This window comes from Dreissena polymorpha, chromosome 1, assembly GCF_020536995.1.
Source record: "Dreissena polymorpha isolate Duluth1 chromosome 1, UMN_Dpol_1.0, whole genome shotgun sequence".
In the NCBI taxonomy this organism is placed as follows: Eukaryota; Metazoa; Mollusca; class Bivalvia; order Myida; family Dreissenidae; genus Dreissena; species Dreissena polymorpha.
The window spans coordinates 84201023-84217267 of NC_068355.1; the positions used below are offsets into that span (position 1 = coordinate 84201023).

The window sequence follows — 16245 nt, forward strand, 5'->3', positions numbered from 1 at the left end:
TAAGCTATTTTGCTAAAAAGAATGTTGTTATTGTTGTAAACACGTACGTTGCTGTCTGAAAGAGTTGAGACCTTACATATAGCACAAAGCCCAACAATTAAGTTTGCTTATGTGTGGGTATACTACAATTTATGTTTTCTATACAATGTTGAGAACATGTTGAAAACTTTAATGAAGAGTATGATTTATCATATTGAATGTTTTGTCAATGTCAAGAAACAAGTTGTAGGCGAACACCTGATTGGCATTTCTTTATCCATATTACTACATATATTGACCTAAGTCGAGCATTAAATAAAGATAAGATGACACACTCAGGAAAAATACCAAATACAACACGTAATATTTAAATGATTTATTGAACTTTTCAGTCGATCAGTGTTGCGTTCATTTTAAATAAATTGCCAGTTTAACCCATTTATGCCTAATGTCCTGAAAAAAGGACATTGCAAACAGCGTAGACCCAGATGAGACGCCGCATAATGCGGCGTCTCATCTGGGTCTGCGCTGTTTGCTTAATTGAATTTCTTTATGAAATATTCTAAATATAGAAATAAATATACTTGACACCCCTAATTTTGGAAATAAATTGATCCAATTTAGAAGGATGGAAGAGTCCACTGGGCATAAATGGGTTAATGAAAAAACAAAACGAGTATTAAAAGTGTCATATGACCCACATTCCCCTCATAAAAGCCAGTGCAATATTGGAATGGTTCTAGTAGAGCAGCATCGTGCGAAATTGGGTATTAAGCCAAAGGCGGCAAGAGAACCCCAATATTAACATACTTTCAGCTAATAAGACCAAGCAACATTGCGTGACTTCATAGCGGATGCTGGTCTTGAACTGCGCTGGACGAATATGGCATAACACCCATTTTTGCATGACGTGGGTCAAATGGGTAAAACATTTAGTCTGATAAAGTGACCTCCGGGAACTAATTTATAGGATATATGTGAACCTCGGGCATTCTTATAAAATACTTATACAAAACTATAAAACTTTTTTTTATAAATTATGTACTCATTATTATTACTTTTCACAGAAACATATCATGTCTAATACATTCTCTGCAAATTAGTCCTATGTTTCTAATTCTATATATTCGATTATGTATTTTCGTTTTCAGGCAATAAAAACAGTAAAATAATACAAAACTATTAACATCTTTGAACATATGTGAAAACATTATATATTATTACTGATGGTGTAGAGAATGTTTGTTTTCTAGTTCATGCAGTTAAATAAAATAAATACGCTTGTGTAATATATTATATTTACAAATCGTGCGCTTTCAAATAAATGTATTCAAATTATGTCACAAATTTTCATCTTCACGGAAATAAAATTGAAAAACATATGTAGAAAGTAGTTCTGTGTACATTCTGATTTTAATTATATCATCTAAATGCACAGTATACCCCCAAATGTATCTACTCGTTCGTGCGGTGGCATGCGCCGATGTATAAAATAGTCCAATAAATCAATTTACTTTTATCGCGCTAATTCGTTCGGAATATCTCGGATTGATTCGCTTATTTGAGTTTCAAAATGGCGTGCATGCGAACAAGTTGTTAACGGACGATAAGATGGCGTTAAAACCGTGTCAGCACATAGTTAATTTTAGTCCAGGAGAATTTTGATGGTGAGCGTCGGATGGCAAATACAGACGAAAGAAGGCGCTGACAAACGTGTTTATCATTAATCGACACCCGGAGCTGAATTTGCAATCGTGGATTTTAATCAGCCCGCATATTATTTCAAGTCCCTTACATCCTTAAACGCTCTCCGAGTTTCTTTGTTTCAAAAGTATGAACACTTTTATTGGTTTTAAAAAGGACTCAGTTAGCGTCAAAAATTACTCGATAGGTAAGTGTCTATTGGGACAGTATTACGTGATTTCCGTTGTTACTCGAGATCTTCGTCGATTAACAAGTAATAATCGGAAGAAGCAATATTATCCAGGGCAACGTCTGCAGCGAAAAAAAAATACATCGTTATTTCAATGACCTTCGAGCTCGCAAAATAACTGAAATTATCAATCAATGTTTTCTACAATTATTTCATACGACAAAGTCGATGTTTGGAAAACATTTTCCCGGCAGTCTTAAAATATCTTCTAAATATAGCAGAGCAAATCCGCGCATCACGGTGGTTCGAATAGCTTTTATTGCTTTTTGTCATCAGATCTGTTCGTATTCATTATTATTTCGGTAGAATGTGTCTTCAGTTTAATAAGCATTTTCGTATAAACGGTCAAATTTGTATTTGCATATTAAACACGGTTAATTTCATGAATGTCACATATTTGTTACAACTCACAATACACAATGTGAAACGATAAATGAATCGCAGTATTCAGCGAAACATACTTCAATAGAAACACAAGAATTTTATAGGGTGTTGTTTACATTTATTAAATGTAAACGAACTTAATAAAAACGGCATCATATTATATAATAGACCTCAAAAGAATAAATTATTTAATGAATTTTATAATTAATAATTATCTGAACGCTATATGCATGTTGAGACTTAATTGAAGGCCGCTTGCATGTTTGTACAGTTTCATTTACCGGATCAAAACTATCTCAGATTTCAACCGATTCTACCTTACGATATACGATTCTTGGGTTATCAACAAATTATCTGCTGAATTAGCATACACTCATTTATCATAGGTAATTCTGTAACGTCCCTTGTCGTTTTGCCTTTACATGCGATACGTTCATGTCAGCTGTTAATTTGCTATGCAGCGCTGTTTTGTGGGTCTTCAAAATCTTGAGCACCGGTGCGTCAAAAGGAAACTGATACTCTGAATACGAAAAAGCTGTATAATTTGCAACAGGCGATTGTATTTCAAAAGGTCGGCCTCTGCCATCGATAATTAATTACTATTGCACATTTTACACATCTAATCACTCATCATAGTTTTATTGTATTATGCATCACTTCGACAATAAAATAACAATGCATAACCGTCCAGGTCGCAAAGTCTTAAAGATACATTTTCACATATTTTAGCATGTATTGAAGTTTATCATTAAATGCTTTATATTGATAAATGTAAACATCTGGATATAAAAAGCTCCATTAAAAAAAAAAAGAATAAAATTAAAGGAAAAAAAAGTAACTCTCAACTGGGCTCGAGCCACTGACTCCTGAGGTTAAACTGAGAATGATGTATGTTATACTTTAGTTTAAACCAATTTAGTTTAGCTTGATTGTATAGAAAGCCTAAGGCCGGGTTTCCATATCTCCGCGTCCGCGTTCCGTGTCCATGTGTCCGTGTCCGCAAAAAACGAACTTGTTGAAATCTGTTGGAGCTATCCCATGTATCCGCGTTCCGCGACCGCATTTTTCGTCCGCGTATTGCGTCCGTGAAAAATCGCTTGTTGAGCGATTTTTCACGGACGCGGACGCAGTACACGGACGGCAGTCAACATGTAAGGTCGACTTAAAAGCATAGATATTAGTGTAAAAATAATAAATTTAGTAAGTGATCACCCTGAAATATACAACCAACGTATGAAAGAATACAAAGACAAAGATATTGCATCATACATCTGGCAAAGCATAGCCAAAGAAATGGGGTTTTAGGTAAGTGAGAATAGTAATATGCGAATATATATCGTCTGCATATTGTACACTCTATAATCGCTTTTAAAAAGACACAGTATATATTTCAAACAAAATATAACGCTAAAAGAAGTCGCTATTTATGTTCTTTTTGTCTATGGGAGTTCACATATAAGTTTTGAAATATGTCTAATACGAATAAATCAGTAATGTTTATCAATATAACTATGCTAATTCTCATTAATTCAGCTCCTCTAATTCTCTAACAAGATGGTAGTATGTGTCGTAAGTTTGACGGTTTGTTGTGATGGCCCGTGTCCAGTACCTATGTCTGAGTTTCCGTCTACTAACATGCAGTACTGCCGCAGCAGTCATCATAAAAAATGTGTGCCCTTCTAATAACGACATCTAAGTTCAAGTACCACCACGTTTGGAATGAGCTTTTTACACGGAGAGGCTTAAATAGTAAGCGGATGCATGGAATAGATACTCCGTGTCCGTATATGGAACGCGTACACGGAACGCGGACACGGAACGCGGACGCGGAGCGCGGACACGGATGCATGGAAACCTGACCTAAGGCTTATTTGAAACCCTCTCGAGTCCGTTTCCTAGGACTTGAACTAGTACTTGGTGTCTAAGGGGAGAATCGAAAGAACGCTCCCACAGTGGGGATCGAACATGTGACCTCCCGATCGCTAGGCGGACACCATATCACTACACCATTGCAACCTCGTTTAATGCATTATATAAGCAGCTCTCGTATTGTCACAATATATACATTTAACGACACAAACAGAACTCTCCAAATTTTTTAAACGTTTTGCGTTGCAACGCTTTATAATTTTCAGGTTTTAAATCTTCAAAAGATGCATATAAAAGATATTGTAGAGCATGGTAAATGTTCAGTATTACTGTTTCCCCACAAATATTATAACTACAACGAAAGTTAGCGAATCTGAAACATTTTTTTACATTTTGTCAATTTATCAAAACTTGAAAAGGTCCCTTTAAACGAAATCATGACCTAAGTTTAAGACGCACGTTTTACGTGCCTAACGTTCGTTTAAGAGAAAAAATACTACAGCAACGGTACGTATTGTCTCCTGCTTCCAAGCAAATCATCAGCTATCTAACTTCATCGAAGGAAAGCTGCCTCACCCCCGTGTTTTTTCAACAGAGAACACCCTTGCCCTAACTCTGTCAAGATATTAACGAGAACCATGCTTATACCATTTTTTTCCCATGCTTCTACAAAGTCTGCGTGTGTGTATGGGGGTCAGTCTTATAGTCGGCTAACCATTTTTAGACACGACAAAAACCGCTGGAAATCCGAGCTGCTTAGGCAAAATCCATGCTTCTGGTGGTACATACACAACTGAACCATTCACGGTTTCAGAATTTTAATACGACATTTTGATTATCTGGTCTTTCTTCGCATAGTTTCCTATTTTGCATCCAAATTAGAAGTTAACGAAAAAAATAACGAACAATTAAAGGATTCTCAGACATTCCACTTGCCAAACCCCAATAATAATCCCAATTTTATCACAGCCATTAGATACAAATTTCACTTTTAGAAACAAATATATTGATAAAGCAAGACCTGTTTGGTATAATATTTATACATAAATGCGTTTAATGTACATTTATAATAGTAAATAAGGTGTATCAAATAATACAATATAAGCACACACGTGTTCTTATCTTCCCTCAGAAAACCAATTCAATTATAAATCTCTAGTCATACGCAAAAAAAGATTTTTGTTAAATCACGAAATAAAAAATTCTGAGCATATACATTTAGTATTATGAATATTTGATCGAATAATAAAAAAAATAGTTTCACCAAAAACAATTTAAGTTCCAAATAAAAATTGCAAGAGCACCCAAGTTTACACAAATTAAAATGCCATCACCTAGATGCAGTTAAGAAATTTATAAATTGGATAAACTCATAAAACATATTGTATCTATATAAACAAGAAACCGTCGGAGACGGGTGATGCTCCCCAAAGTTTTTTTTTGTCACAATATTGCACTATATATTCAGATTAAAGGAAACGTCTTGAGGGGCATATCTTTGGACAAAATAATACGATGGATGGTTTAGAAACTTAAAATTTTTAAAGGGCCATAACTCATCTAACCAGAACCCACTTATGACATGCGCATCTTCTCAAGGTATTTAAGCTTCCCATAAAGCTTCATTGAATCCCAGTCAGTAGTTGGGGAGAAATAGCCCGGACAAGAATTGCACTATATGTACAGTTTACAGAAAATTTAAAAGGGCCATAACTTTGTGAAAAATCATCCGACCAGAACCGGCTGATAATATGCACATCTCCTGTTGGTAGTGAAGCTTTCCATAAAGTTTCATTGAATTCCCGTGATAAATTGCTGAGAAATAGCTCGGACAAGAATTGCACTATATGTACAATGGAAAATTTCAAAGGGCCATATTTCTGTGAAAAATCATCCGACCATAACCGGCTGATAATATGCACATCTCCTGTTAGTAGTGAAGCTTCCCATAAAGTTTCATTGAATTCCCGTAATAAGTTGCTGAGAAATAGCTCGGACAAGAATTGCACTATATGTACAATGGAAAATTTCAAGGGGCCATAACTTTGTGAAAAGTCATCCGACCAGAACCGGCTGATAATATGCACATCTCCTCTTTGTAGTGGCGCTTCCCATAAAGTTTCATTGAATTCCGGTCATTAGTTGCTGAGAAATAGCCCGGACAAGAATTGCACTATATGTACAGTTAATGGAAATATTCAAAGGGCCATAACTCTGTGAAAAATCATCCGACCAGAACTGGCTGATAATATGCACATCTCCTTTTGGTAGTGAAGCTTCCCATAAAGTTTCATTGAATTCCGGTCATTAGTTGCTGAGAAATAGCCCGGACAAGAATTGCACTATATGTACAGTTAATGGAAATTTTCAAAGGGCCATAACTCTGTGAAAAATTATCCGACCAAAACCCGCTGATAATATGCGCATCTCCTCTTGGTAGTGAAGCTTCCCATAAAGTTTCATTGAATACCGGTCATTAGTTGCTGAGAAATAGCCCGGACAAGAATTGCACTATATGTACAGTTAACGGAAAATTTCAAAGGGCCATAACTCTGTGAAAAATCATCCGACCAGAACCGGCTGATAATATGCACAACTCCTCTTGGTAATGAAGCTTCCCATAAAGTTTAATTGAATTCCGGTCATTAGTTGCTGAGAATTAGCCCGGACAAAATTGTGCACGGACGGACGGACACACGGACGCACGGACACACGGACAGACAGACGAAGCGGCGACTATATGCTCCCCCCCAAAAAAATTTGGGGGAGCATAATAAACTGCTTACGAAATAGTTCGTATTGCTACGTTCATATTGTTCACCAAAGCATTTATATTCGGAATAACATAGTTTCTATTACAAATAGTTCACTTCTGCAAATGTATGTTTAAATATGTGAACATGATGGTTAGTTCATAATCGACTCATATCGTAACAAAAAATACATCTAAGGTACATACACATATCAGAAATAAATGACTCACATAACATTAAAATTTAAAATACGTTTTGTAAATTGTATAAGACGATGAGAATTTTGACTTTGAAAATAAATGGACTTGTTCACCCTTTTATTATTTGTTTAAATGTCATTCAATGTATTTATTTACACACAAAACACACTAAAATATATTAAATAGCCCACTATAATTGTAGAAGCAGAAAAAAAGATACGTTGACTGAAAGAGTTTACCAAACGCGGGCATCGAACCCTGGACTTCAAATGCTTGATACAGTTGTCTGCTCTTTTTTATAGATTGGGGTCATGTTGGTAAAGAAGTTTGCAAAATATGAAAGCAATATGTCAAGGGACAATGAAAATACTTGAGGTGGTACGCAAACTTTAACATAGATTTATCAATAATATGCATATTGTAAGTGAAAAAAGGGCCATAATTCTTACAAAATGCGTGATACAGTTGTCTGCTCTTGTTTATAGGTTGGGGTCATGTTGGTAATGAAGTATGCACAATATTGAAGCAATATGTCAAGGGACAATGAACATATTTGGGGTGGTACGCAAACTTTAACATTTGCACGATAACGCTAGCGGGAACGGGAACGCTAACGCCGACGCCGGGGTGAGTAGGATAGCTCCACTATATATATTTCATATATAATAGTCGAGCTAATAAAACCAATGTATTGACTAAGTTTCACGATGATAAGGCAAAAAATGTGACTTCTATAGTGTTCGATCACAAGGTTTCTCTCTAGTCACACAAGGAAAACTGCCCCACCCCCTTGCGGCTATGTTTTTTTACCGATCGGGACCATTTGCGAACTCGTCTGAGATATATATTAAAACAACCTTTAACCAAGTTTCATGATGATTGGGCAAATAATGTGACGTCTAGAGTGTTTACAAGCTTTTTTTACTATATAAATATAAGAAAACTGCCCCCTTCCCCCCGGCAGCCATGTTATTCAACTGACCGGAACCATTTTTTAACTCTACTCTCGTATCAAGAAATCAAATGTTCTGACCAAATTTCATGAAAATTGGGCCAAAAATGTGACTTCTAGAATGTTCACATGTTTTCACTATATACATATAGAGAAAAATGCCCCGCCCACTTGCGGCCATGTTTTTTCACCGATCTGGACCATTTTCGAACTCGTCCGAGATATCAATAAAACCAATGTTTTGACCAACTTTCATGATGATTGGGCAAAAATTGGGCCTTCTAGAGTGTTTACAAGGTTTCTCTAGAGCCAAATAGGGAAAACTGCCCCGCCCACTGGCGGCCATATTTTTCAACGGACCCAAACCACTTTGAACTCAACCAGCATATCATTAAGGCAAACATTTTGACAAAGTAACATGAAGATTGGGCATGAAATGTGACTTCTACAGTGTTTACAAGGTTTTTCTTTTTTGACCTAGTGACCTAGTTTTTGACCCGACACGACCCAGTTTCGAACTCGACCGAGATTTCATTGGGACAAAGCTTCTGACCAAGTTTCATGAAGATCGGACAAGAAATGCGGCCTCTAGAGTGTTAACGAACAAATGTTGACGGACGGACGGACGGACGACGGACAAAGACCGGTCACAAAAGCTCACATTAGCAATCAGGTGAGCTAATAAAACGTATTTCTAATGAAGATACCATCAGTGGATAAGCGTTTTTTGTACCGAGGGATTAGTGGAGTTTACCAAAGTCAATCGCAATCTCTGTTGAAGTTTATAATTGTAAACTTACGTCATATATATATATATATATATTACCAATATAGTTCAATACATAAATATGCATAATAATAACAAACAATAATGGTCGGGATACATCTATTGAACCAATTAAGCGACACACTTACTCATCAAGAGTCAATTTGTTATGGAGTTAATTTCTTCATAAATGTGTGCCGTCTGTGTGTGATTATAGTGATACGAGCCTAAGTTGATAAATGATAAAGGCTCTTCATATACGGACATGAATAAACCGATTTCAATCTGTAACATATTCAAAGATCCGCGTCGATTACCCATGTTGACCAATTAGCGACGATACTTCTTATTACTGTTCTTAGAACGTTTTCCACAATAAGCAGAAATGTCAATCATAGATTTGCAGAATGATATCGAGTTTAGCCAATCATTGCCAGTTACCTCATTTTCGAACACCACGAGGGACTCAATGTTTTAATTTAACAAAAGACCACACCGACATCTTTGGAAAACTTAGAAAAGCGTTGTTGAGAAATGGAAACGCGAACGGCATAACCAACCAATCAAAATAAATATTTTTAATGCGTGTTTCAAAATGGTTGACTCTTGGGCGATTTCAAATCCATTTCAAACTTATGTTTTATGATTGCTTCCTTGTGTCGTTAAAATGATTTAGTTTTTCGATCCCAATAATTACTCAAACGTTCCTACGAATTATTAACGATTAAGTAACTCGTTCCCACTACATACTAGGTCATGACCACGACTTACCGGTACCTTTTTCGCACGAATAAGTTATGAAGTAATGAAGTGGAAACCAGTTACTAGGAAGTGGAGACGAGTTACTGAATCGTTGAAACGAATGACTTGTCGTGTGAATGACATAAATACGAACAAGCATATGAAACATCTGAGCCACCGTGTGAATTCAAGGAATGAATCATTAAACGTCAGTTGGTACGGTGACACAGATGTGACAGTTTCCTTTTTTCACGTATCGTTGCGGCTATTGAGGTAGTTCTTCACAAAACGTAACGAATCGCTCTTGAAACGACATAATTTCGCGTTTCCATGACTAAATTACTAATTAACACGATTTAATAAGTCATCGGAACGAGATAACTTACTCCTGGCAACAAGTATGTTAGTCACAGTGATCAGCAGGACTTAGTAACTCGTTAAACGGACTTGCTCGTGTAAACGAGATAAATAACTCGTGTTAGCGACACTATCAACATTATCAACACATCAAAATGCATGTTGTTGAAACATGTTTCAAAATGGCTTGCTTTTAAAATGTTTTTCAAATTTTGTGGATTTTGGTTTCCATTATGTCGTATTCACGAGTTACCTATCTCGTTCCAATTAGATATGCGTCGTTGTCTCGATCCAGTTAATGTTCCCACGAGTAGGTTAGTTGCTTCCACGTCAACATGTCTTTTAAACAGCGACTTAAAACGTCGGTCCCACGACTTATTAACACGTGCAACGTGCTAGTCTTTATCATTCCTACGAGTTACGAAGTCGTGCAAACACATGAATGAAAACATGCATATGTTACATATGTGCCGTCCTAAGTTGGGAGACTTTAAAGGTTAAAACATTACTGGCAAAACACTGCAATGTTTTTTTATTAACACAATGAAATACCGAAACTTGCCGTATACTATAATTACTCGCCGGAAAGCTTCGAATATACTCGAACTACAACGGAATTTACGAAGGGTTCCGTAAAACGCCGAACACGCTTTTAAGGACACAAACTAACCAACTTACCAGATAGTTTGCTCGCAATGTAATCTTCCTTGCAGATGAATTTGTTCTCGTCCAGTATATATAGTTCCTCTCCGGTCGAGAGCTCCTTACGACAGATCATGCACGTGAAACATTTCAGGTGGAACGCCTTGTCACGTGCACGACGCACGAGGTCGCTGGGGGATATGCCTTGTCCACATCCGGCACATTTGGTGCCATAGCGCCTGAAAATGAAATAAAGTAACATATGGGCCACGTGTCTATGTAACATCTGTGTATTTGAATATTATTATAGTTTTCCTTTATAATTCTATTTTTTATTATATTGTTATTTTACAACAAACAAGGTCGACTGTTACATGGATCCTATATTTGTCTATTGTTATCTGCAGTATTGAACTAACGGAAGTGTATATGGTGTTATAACACATAACAATTAAACAAGAAATGCGTGTTAGTCCATGGGGGGACATTCGCATTAGTGCTTTGCTAATAGACACTGGTATACTAGCGGAACATTCATTGATGGAATCCGAGAGAGACATTTACAACTTTATTCACAAAGTTACTTGACTGAGGGACACTATGGGAAAGTTTCCGGAGGGACCCTTTCGGAATGTTCACTGAGGGGCCCGATAGTACTTACAAACCTTAGGGACCCAAGGGAAAGATTCACATGGGTTCTTGAGTGGGGGACCCTCAGGGAATATCCACATGAGTAGTTTAAAATGTATGAACCGTTTGAAGAGCTGATATCCTGTCACGCAGATTTCTGGGCGAGCAATTCATGAATTTTTAATGACCGTAAATACGTTGTTTTTTTAATTTTTTATTGAATCCGTGAGTAAATACAATTGTACAGGTATCCGTATTGTTCCGTGTTATGAATTCGTATATGAGCGTAGAAAAACAACATTCCATTGAGACAAAATAATTATGTTCTTCAAAGATGTTAAGATGATGATTGTATTCGATATAATGTTCTTGAAATCCTAGGAGACAACCGTCATCTCTTGGTGTGCGTGAGTATGTTCATAATTCTGTATGCAAAGACGGAAGATGGCCATGCGTTGATATAATATGCGTGCATTTGGGTGCAATATTATGATTGCGAACTCTGTATTCTTGAGCTATATTGAGATATGGTGTTAAATATGAATTCGGAAATCATGCATAATCATACACATGTGGTTATTCAATCTTAGTTATGAAATGTAAGGAATTATATATTATTTAACCCACAACGTACCATTGTATTGTTACATGTTTAATTACGTATGAGGACACTGACTATTGCTCATTATTTTTATTCGAAGATATTATTTTACCAAAAAAATGTGTATTAAAATTGCTCGATATAGTTTGTAATCACATTTTTATTATCTACAAAGAGAAAAAACTCCAACCATGTTTAAACTTTTGATTTTCATTTCTCTGTCGCTCATGATAATATGTAGCATTAATAATAACACATAGTTCACTATATATGCCATGTGTTTTTTTGACAATTTAAAACGGGTATAAAAGTTTTCAAAATTGAAATAATTAAAAAAAATGCAAAACTACATAAGTCCGGGACATAAGTTTATGTTCATATTTAATATGCATAATATTCACATTAATATATTCGTTAATATAACAGTATTAATACTTCAACATCATAATTTTAACATCTAAACATTTTAAATCAATTAAAATGATCAACACTGAAGTTTTAACACAGGTCATTGAGGCGAGAAAGTGAGGCCCAATGAATAAAATATTGTTATCGGCGTTCAGGGAAAACAGAAATCGCCGAAGACACTTTGTTTAGAGAGTACATTAATTATTTAAATTTACACGACGTTCAGTTAAACTTGTGAGCTATTTCCGCGCCATTTATGTCAATATTAATCGATGCAGATCGAAAAATTGTGATCACTCAAAGATCGTTCTGTGATAAGCCGCTTTCACAGTCGAGATGCCTTCATGCAAGAATTGGATAACACAGAAAAAAGTCGTGTACCAAGGACGAGGACGTTTTATGACATTAAAGTAACTGACACACTATAGAGCAGCCATTGAAACGGTTTTAATGCGTCTCGTTCTGGGTAAACAGAGCTCAATGCATGTGCGTAAACTATCTTCCCAGATTAGCCTGTGCAGTCCGTAGAGGCTTATAAAGGACGACGTTTACCATTTTGGGAGATTTTTTTCGTTTGGAAGTCTCTTCTTAACAAAAATCTAGTGTATCCGAAAAGTGTCGTTCCTAATTAGCATGTGCAGAATACCTAGGCTTATTTCGGACGGCACTTCAAACAAATGCATTAAGCCCAGTTTTCGTACAACGCGCTTCAAATGGTCAAGTAGGAGCGCCGGACAGTTAGTGGTGCGTTTTTTTTTACAAAAAAATATTGTTTACAAATACGAGAGCAAACTTACACTCCCGATGCAGAAATATTCTATTTTATTTATATTGTGTGTGAGTAATCGTAGATTTAATAAGAACATCCAGGAGTGCAATTTGTAAAAACAGATATACAGTGTCCCGTGAGCGAAGATCAAGATCCTACACATGCACGTAGATGCAAATGGAGAATACGTGTTAAGAATAGATCATTATTGGTCGTGATATTTTACGAATTGAATTTAGTTGTTTACCGCCTTTTTAGATTTGAAGCTCATTGGATATGTCACTTTAACGTCGTCATGCTTTTGACTCATGGCGCGTTGAAAGATGACAGAAGAGTAATCGCGATATCGTCGATGAGCATTGGAAAAATCATTAAACAAAATAACCGGTCTTTAATAATTGAAGTTAGTACATGTTATTTAATATTTAGTTTTCTCTTCTGCTGATATTTGAGTAAATCATTTTCTACTCGGTTATAACAGTATTTCACGTTTGGATTTTATTATATCGAATGTTTTACATTTTCATCACGCAACAGCAATATCTTCTTATGAACTAGAAATATTACTAAGAGTTATAAAGTATTTATTATTATTCCTACTTTACCATAAATGTTCTATGCTATTAACGAAGTTGATCGTCATGCAAGCTAGTGTCCCGATTAAACCCGTGATCGTTTTTATTATTATTTCAAAACACTTCTCGCTCTAAGAAAGTTTACATATTCAAAAGATAAATTCTGTTTATTAAGACCGATTGTTGATAACAAAGAAATTGCGCATTATGTTTTCCTGATACCCAACTTAAACTTTTTATTATTAAAAGAGTCGCTAAAGTAAGTCATGCATACACCGATAAAATCATTATTTTCACAATAATAAAGCACATGGATAGAAATCTTTGCCTTTCTTACAAATATGTTCGGGGCACAAATAAATTCCACTAACAAGAAAGTACCTCAATGCGATTTTTGACGAAGATTGTCTTCAAACGTTCCTTCTTTTACAGTTGGTAACAACATAAAGAGCATAAACATCATACATCGACGATTAATTTTAAAAGAGAAAAACAACAACAGAAGAAAAAAGAACAATACCATATTCGGATTCACATAGTGCAAAACAGAAACATTATTTTCCATACATTCTGCTGTTGGATGCTTTTATTTATCACTTAAATAAGAATAAGAAAAATGATTATCACAATATGAAAATAAATTATTGTATAAAAACACGTTTATGTGTTGCAGTTAAAAAATATGTGTATGGTTTGATAAATGGTTTACGTCAGCTCTGTGTCGTTTCGAACTCGTGTGTACTATTACATCTGCTGCACGGTTCTACTATTTGATTTTTATCTCGATATAAAAGTCGATATTGCAATGATTGTTTCATAAGCGAAAGTTGTAATTTCATTTTAATTTAAATGATGAAGTTAAAACTTAATTATTAGCGTTAGAGGCATAATCATATTTCATGCACGTGTCAATGACATTTTTTATTAAGATGTTTAAATTCTGTTCTAGTAAATAATTAACTGGTTACTGCACAGGCTACTCTGGGACGACACTTTACACACATGAATTTAACCCCTTTTTCACAGAGTATGGCTCACCATTTATAGGCTTAATACGTACCGGAAGAAGTCATTTCTGCAGTAGAGCTTCCCGTCCCTCGAAAAGCACTTATCCGCCAGTACGCATGCGCAGTCCGTGCATCGGACACACTGCACGTGCCACGTGCGCTCGAGAACATTGAGAAGATATCGATCCAAAATGGGCCTCTCACATCCCGAACAAATCTGCATGTCGCTTAGTTCTTTTCCCACCGCCAGTTTGAAAATATATCAGCTCTATTATATATTAACGCAACACAATTAAATAAACAAGTAAATACAAATAAAACTTTCTGTCTACTGGAAACTACAGTAAATCATAATTATATGATGGCTGAGATGATTTACGTCATTTTGTCCTTCGGCACTTCGTCTTTTAATATGCGGAACTTAAATTCTTAAAAAGCCGCTATTCACTATAAAAAATAAACACTGGTCCTCACTTTTTGTCACAAAATTCGGATAACCATTAATTAGCTTTCTGCTTTATAGAGTTTGTTCTTTCTAGCGTAATATGTTGGGGTTTTATTTCTTACAAATACGGTATCACAATAACGACGACTTTCTCAAGTAATGTTCCTTAAAAGGAATGACCCAAACCCCTTTTCCGTGGTTACGCTTTTTGTTTAGATGCTTTCACTTCCTATAAAACGCATTTAGACTGTCGGAGGCTGTCACCAGTCAAATACAATTAAAACATCATTAGAAGGCATATTTCAAATGCTCGTGTGGATTGTGCTTTTTTCTATGCGTCAAAAGCTCGATCGCGGTTGAATTGAATATTTGAAATATTTAATAAACGCTTAATAAATGTGTTTTCACTTCTTTTACAAATATCATTACAATCTAACTATGCTGAGTCAAAAGTTCCGTTGACCCAGTCACTTAATTACTCCAATGTTCTCACATATTAATTTTATAAATACTGGAAAAAAGAAAACAACTCCGATGAAATGATCGCATCTTCAAAAATGCATTTGCACATAATCTTTGATTTACAGTCCAAAACACAATCGCAAAAATATCCCAGACAGTGGTCAGTGTTTGTTTGTTTAGTGAGGTCGAAGATTCGTATTTTGCGAGTATACACCGACGTTGTTGCTAAAATTCATGGATACGGAAAACGAGTTTTTGCTAGCACTTCGCATTCGACGCGTCGATTATTGCATTAATTCTAAGAGGCGGGGTTATGCAAATACGATAGGCGTATCTTACTAAAGTAGTTTAACCAATCAGATTTATATACAGAGTTTAAACGATTTTGTGTCCAGCGATTGTCTATTTACTGTATACTTTGTCGGTGCATTCAACATCTACTTGCGTTGCTACGAAAATATAAAATGAATCGGTATTTTTCTGTAAATCTTAGATAAACCAAAGAAAACAAACTGAACAAATAAAACAATATTTAGTGCGTTGTGGTAAACTTATTCGTCTATAAAAGTCTATGCACCGTAATAGGATCAATATTGGAGAAGGCAACGTTGATCCATTATTCCAAAATGTGGAATTATTTTGCAATAAAATTTTACAGTTGTAAAATTGCGACAATATCTGACAGTAATTTACATGGTGCTGCTATTTCAATGCGTGCAGCACCCATAAATCAGTCATCGTAGACGGACACCGTTTAACCCACGAACTTAAA

At 35.7% G+C, this 16245-nt stretch overlaps 1 protein-coding gene across 1 annotated transcript in view; it reads right to left on the bottom strand.

Annotated features, from left to right (window-relative positions):
* The window catches only part of LOC127838539 (LIM/homeobox protein Lhx3-like), a 40949-nt gene extending 25279 nt beyond the window's left edge, over positions 1 to 15670 (bottom strand). The window contains exons 1-2 of the mRNA XM_052366358.1: positions 14620 to 15670; positions 10613 to 10815 (exon numbers count right to left, since the gene is read on the bottom strand). Of these exons, the coding sequence (XP_052222318.1) occupies positions 10613 to 10815; positions 14620 to 14789 (373 nt within the window). The 5' untranslated portion in view covers positions 14790 to 15670. The remainder of the gene's footprint in view (positions 1 to 10612; positions 10816 to 14619) is intronic.
* Positions 15671 to 16245: the final 575 nt, after the last annotated feature.